The sequence below is a fragment of the Solanum tuberosum genome, unplaced genomic scaffold, assembly GCF_000226075.1.
Source record: "Solanum tuberosum cultivar DM 1-3 516 R44 unplaced genomic scaffold, SolTub_3.0 scf00102, whole genome shotgun sequence".
Taxonomy (NCBI): Eukaryota; Viridiplantae; Streptophyta; class Magnoliopsida; order Solanales; family Solanaceae; genus Solanum; species Solanum tuberosum.
Window position 1 is genome coordinate 1,574,089 of NW_006239028.1, and position 6,281 is coordinate 1,580,369.

Sequence of the window (6,281 nt, forward strand, 5' to 3'; positions counted from 1 at the left end):
GGAGGGGTTGGGGTGGGGGTGGGGGGAATATGATGCAATTATACATTCCACTTGGAGTCATGTGCATGTGTGTCAGAGTCCCTATCCAAGAATTGTATCAAATGTGCTGCTATCTGCTCTCCCCACCTTGCTTTCCACATCAGCTGAGCTGCTGCAACTTTCCTTTACTGATTCTATTTCCATGCTGGCTGTTCTACTTCTCCTGTTTCGTCGATCCTGTATAAACATCAAACAATGGTTTCATACGAGACAAGGTATTGTAAATGACAGAGTGGTCTTGCTTCCACGATCAAGTGAGATTCAGCTCTTTGTAAAAAAATGTATTTCTTGAATCGTGATCAAGAACCGTTTTCTATGACTACCCCATGGTAGAACCAAAAAAACATAGAATGCAATGTCCAACCACGTAAAATGAGCTTAAAGGGGTAATTCATATAGCGGACATCAACTTTGGTTGGAGTTGAGGTAAAGTTGTTTCTGGATATTAACAACTAGACTGCACTAAACAAAATGTTCCTATGCCTAGTGATTCGAACGAAAAAGATAAAATTTGGGCATAGAGCAGAGTGAGAGAGGTATTATGCAACCTTATTGAGGCTATCTCAGCAGTTCACATGGACCAAATAAGAAGAGCAGTACTATTCACCATAAAAAACATAACTTTCACATGACCCAATATTCTTTTTCAATTAATTAAGAGATTGTACACTGCTCCTTTATGGATAGGCAGAGCTAGAAAAGCTTAACAGTGTTTCATATGAACAAATGTTTGGAATACTATATGTAACTTCAAAAGATTCAGAGGGGTTTGGTTCATGTTGTTTGAAAGGAAGTTAAAGTTGTAGCCAAAATAAAGAAAGAGGAAAAGAAGAAATCATGTTGAGAAGGGAGATATGGAAGTCAGGAATGGACTGTACCTCGCGATACGGAACTTCTTCAGTTTCAAGCATTCTAACTACTTGGCTCATTCGGGGTCGTTTTTCTGAATCAGGATCAACACATCTAAGTGCAACCAGAAGCGCCCGTTTCAAAGCACGAGTACTAGGCCTAACTTCAATGTCAGAATCCACAACTTCCTCGGCCCTCCGATTTCCAACCATCATTTTGAGCCATTCAACAAGATTAACCTGTCAAAAATAAATATAGGGTAGTGCAGTTAGTAAGGAAATTTAACATTTATAAGCATCACATCACTAACTGTAGGTACCTCATTAGCAGGACGGCTGTAGTCCACAGGATCTCTACCAGTCACTGCTTCTAGCACTAGAACGCCAAAACTGTAAATATCGCTCTTCTCATTTAACAATCCAGTATTAGCATATTCTGGAGCCACGTATCTGGAATTCAAATGAGAAAGAAATCTGAGTATTTCATAATAGAAACACCTCATCAAGTGCAAAGGTGGACAGGGTAGGAATGAAACATCTTTAGACAGAGAAGTTTGTACCCAAATGTGCCCATGACTCTGGTGGTGATGTGGCTCTCTCCTGAGTCTAAGAGTTTTGCCAATCCAAAATCAGAGACCTTGGCATTGAACACGTCATCAATCAAGATATTACTAGACTTAATGTCTCGGTGGATTACTTTAGGTTCTATGGCTTCATGCAAGTAAGCAAGCCTGCAAATGGAACAAGTTTCATATTAGTGTATAATAAATCTAGTTGTCATTTATCTCTTTTCATACTAGAAACAATAGAAAGCGCATTAAAAAAGTAGTCAGATATGCAAAGGCTTTATAGCATCATAGGAGTAAAAAACTGGCTAAAAGATTTTATTTTTTTTTGATAACCGAGAAATCCGCCTGTGACCCGCCCCTTGGACCAATCACAGCCTTCTAAACTCTAAAAGATTTTCAAGGCAATGACTTAGCTTAAAATGAGTTAAAAGAGAATGTGCAGCAGAAATAGGTCATCCAGGAAAATGGAATGTCAAGTGAAATAACAGAACTGAAGTTGTCAATTGGTTTTTATCAGGGAAACTTACGCTTTTGCAGTACCAAGGAGAACCTTCACACGGGCTTCCCATGTAAGTGTACCGTGATGTCTCATAGCTCCATGCAGCCACTGCTCCAAGTTTCCATTATTGACATACTCATAAACCAGCATCCTTTATAGCCAAAACAAAGCAAATTGTTAACGAAAGTATAACTAAATTGAAATCATGGTGGTTGACATTGCAAAATAAAGAGTCATCACACACAAAACTTAACATACTTAAAGAACTGCCGTGATTTAAAATGAAAAAAGAGAATACCTGTGAACACCTTCAATGCAATAACCAAGAAGACGCACTAGATTCTTGTGTCTAACATGACCAATTGCCTCTACTTCAACCCGAAACTCTTTCTCAGCTTGGCCACTGTGTAGCAATTCATCATTAGATCATAAATAATACACTCGTGGAGATGTATGTACAGACCTGTATAAGCACTTCAAAATCATACTCACAGATTATTTAGGAGCTTCTTTACAGCGACTTCTGTACCATTGATCAACCTTCCTTTATAAACCACACCATATCCACCTTCACCAAGCACATTTTCGGCAGAGAAACGATTTGTTGCAAGTTCAAGATCTCTAAGCGTGAACCAATGGCCCCACCCGAGCTGTGAGCCTTCTGGCAAGCCAATCAAAGGAGAAGGCATTGCAATTCCATAAGATGGTTGTTTCCTCACTGTCCCTGAACTTCCCTCTTCCCCTGACTGTGAACTAAAGCCCCTTTCATGATGATATATTGAACTACATTGGCTGATGTTATCAGCATCACTTGATTTGCTCCTACCCAAATGGACTAACATCTTCTCCGACGTTGTTTCATTTGATTTATCATGAATAGTCAGAAACAAGCTTTCAGGATGATCATGGACATTCGCAGCACCTACTCTATCAACCTTAATATCCTTGGAAACATTGGGTATTTGACAATGCGAATACCCGTCCAACGTTCTTCTAGATTTTCTCCTACACGTTACCCATATCGATAACATACATAGTATCCCGACAATAAATACACCAACACATAAGCCCATTACAACCCATAGTTTGAGACCCAAAAATGATGTCTTCCTAGACAATTCACTTTTCAAGTCCCCAGAAGACATTTCCAGCACAGCAGATTAGAAGAAAGCAAAATTCCAGACTCAGATTTACTCCATTGCCTCCTGTATTCCACAAACAATTTAAGACTAGCTTTTCTACAATTGTGGCTTGTAATAGTACATCTTTTAATGAAACAAAGTAGATGGTCCTGTCTAAATTAGGAGTATTAAATTTTCAAGTACAATAAGTTAAAGTTTAGACATTGACAAATCAACTAAATTGTGGGCAGCTGACATCACAATACAACTATTCCAGTAAATCACATAGCGGTTAGATTCAGAACAGTAAGCACAAAAACTAAAACACTTTCCCTTCCTGATACAGCAAATCAAGAATCCATAAGAACAAAAAAAATCACTAATTCCAACAACAAAAAACCAGTTAAAATCTGTTCAAAACAGGCACAAAATAAAGAAAAGAATGACTTCATACAGAAGTTAAAAAAAAAGTTGTTACCTTTACACCAGTGATCTACAGAAACCAAACTTAACCCCCTTGATCTTCTTCCTTAAGAACCCAAAGAAGCAAAGAAAGTTTCTTTTTTTGCTCAAACAAAGACTCAAAACACATAGATAAGCCAATGCAGAAGTGAAAACCAAAAGAACCCCACAAAAGCCAAGAAAGCTAACAGTTCAGAAGAAGAAGGGTGTCAGCTAAAATGGGTCAAAAAGAAATAGTGAAAAAAACACAAGTTAAAGCAACTGTTCTAAGAAAACCAGACAAAAATACAATCTTTGTGAAGAGAAATTAAAAAAGCTTTATTTTAATTGTGGGTAAAAAAATGGTTGGTGGGTAATGTGAATGTGGAAGCAACATGGACCTTAAAAAGCTGTAAAGGTGGAAGCTTTGTTTGCAATGGAGGAAATCTATGCTAAAGAGAAAGAGAGAGAGAGATAAAGAGGTGAGGTTCTTGATTGGGGGTGGGTGGTGTTAAGAGAGAAGGAAAAAAAGAACAGTAAAGAAAAAGCAAAAAATGAGTAGAATAGAAGAGAAATGCATTTATGGGTTGGATAGGCATCAATTTCTAGAAGAAAAAAAAAACATATTGTATAATTTTTTATGCATATATAATAATTTTTTCAAGTCATCTACAAAAGTTTGATGTGGCTAGTAAAGAAACAATTTATTCATACATTAGTTTCTGCATAAGTTATATAATATTTAATAGTTAATCATAAAGTAAATTAATTATATATAAAATTAATATAACATCTAATTTGTAATTCGAAAACACTCATATAATTAACACAAATATAAATTATAAAAATATTTATATCTTACCTTATACGAAATAAAAAATGAAATAACTAATACATGTATTATCAAGCGTAATGTGAAATAGAGAAAATGAAAGGCCTTCTTCTTTTGGGGAAGAGAGTCAACTCAACAGGAGGAGGAAAGTGATAAGTCCAAATCTAATTAAGGCTTAATGTAATAATCAAGAATAATTTTACCTTATTGCCCTTTGGCCTGAAAAACAAGTTCTTTTTTTCTGTCATTATTAATGAGACTTACACATTACAATTGACCTTTTTGACAGTTGATGCTATCAAATATAACTGAAATTCTTTACAAGTAAAATGATCGGGGCGGATTTATAAGTTGTCAGAGTGTTTATCTGAATCCTCAATAAAAAAATTACATAATATAGATTTTGAATTTTCTAAACATAAAATTAGAGATTGATTCAATGATTTAAAAACGGAGACTAACCTTTACACCCAAAGCATGGCTGGCAATTACTCTACTTAAGCAACCTACATAAGCTATAAAGCTACTACTACTTCAAGACTTTTTTTCTCCTCCCAATGAGGTCACTATTAAGGTTATTTAAGTCATCTTAATTTTTACAGCAAATACAAAATAAAAATATGACTTATGAGATAAATTGACCAAATTTTTTATTTCTTTCGGTGCCGTTACGATTATTAAAAGACACTATTATTTTCAATGCGCGTTTTAATAGTTTAAAGACACGTGCAATCATGTATACGTATCACAAAGAAAAAAACAATGATCGAATAAATGACGTAAACGTAATTTTCGACTTCATCTCAACATTAAAACCATGACTCAAGAATTCAAAAAGGGGGAAAATGTAACAGTTTTTTGGTTTTTGGTCAAGGGAATTATTTGTTCAATATAACTCCTTCTAATTAAACATCTTTCTAAGAAGGTCAAAATTTGCTCATTTTTACAATTATTGGTACAAAAATTGAAAGTTACAAATGCAATAATGTAAACAAAACAATTCGTTCTAACTTTATTGTAGTTTTTTTTTTTTTGAATATTTATCTGCCATATTACTTGATTTGTAATTTTCCATGGATGTGATTTTTTTTTTCCAATAGAGAAATAACTTCTAATTTTGCCACTATATTCCCTAGTCAATTTCAAATCTTTCTAGATCTTTTTTCATTCTTTTTAGAGTATATAATATACTATTATGGTTGCAGTATTTTGTAAGAATATGAAAGATTTGTCAAACTTGTGCAAATTTATTATTTGATGCCATGAGCCTTTTGACCAAAACCTGTTATATTTCAATTATTTGTTACAACGGCTCACAAGGGGTAAATTAGTAAATTCATGTCATTAAATTATAATTAGATTAACCCCAAACACAGAAATTATAAAAGAAAAAGAGCACTCACCCACCCAAAAGAAAGCAACCCCAAGACTGCAGAAATATTATTAATTTATCACATTTTTATATAATTAAATAAATAAAGTAAGGATATAAATTAATAATTAACAACATTCAAGTAATAAAAGCAAAAAAAAATTGCGCTTTAAACAGGATATAATGTAGTCAGATTACCTCAATACAAATATTAGTGAATGAATAATTTAAATTCGTAACTTATTAATCATACATATAAATAATTATTTTGTGCTTCAAGACTCTCCTCTTCAACCATATTCAAGTGACAAAAATTTATATAAAAAACATGTCATGCATTTAGTGAATTACTTAGTAAATTAATATGAACGGCCTAAATTAGAGAAGGAACAGAGGCTTTGATTTGAAGCATAAACTTTTGTTTTATTAAAGTATTTTCCAGACAAATCCTTTCTAATCTATCTTTTCATACTTTAATCTTAGATTAATTAAGTGAATGTGGTGTGTGTTTATACTAATTAAAGTTGCCACAGGTGGGCTCCACTCCACTTTGGTTTTTA

General features: G+C 34.0%; 1 protein-coding gene across 1 annotated transcript; it reads right to left on the bottom strand.

Moving 5' to 3' along the window:
• Window positions 1–8: 8 nt before the first annotated feature.
• LOC102602382 (probable receptor-like protein kinase At2g42960) lies at window positions 9–4,104 on the bottom strand. The gene is made up of 8 exons (XM_006348896.2): window positions 3,555–4,104; window positions 2,448–3,160; window positions 2,254–2,358; window positions 1,984–2,106; window positions 1,448–1,618; window positions 1,208–1,337; window positions 918–1,127; window positions 9–216 (listed from the first exon to the last, which is right to left on the bottom strand). Exons 2-8 carry the CDS (start codon window positions 3,098–3,100, stop codon window positions 82–84), a joined length of 1,527 nt encoding a protein of 508 aa, XP_006348958.1. The 5' UTR covers window positions 3,101–3,160; window positions 3,555–4,104; the 3' UTR covers window positions 9–81.
• Between the last annotated feature and the right edge of the window lie 2,177 nt (window positions 4,105–6,281).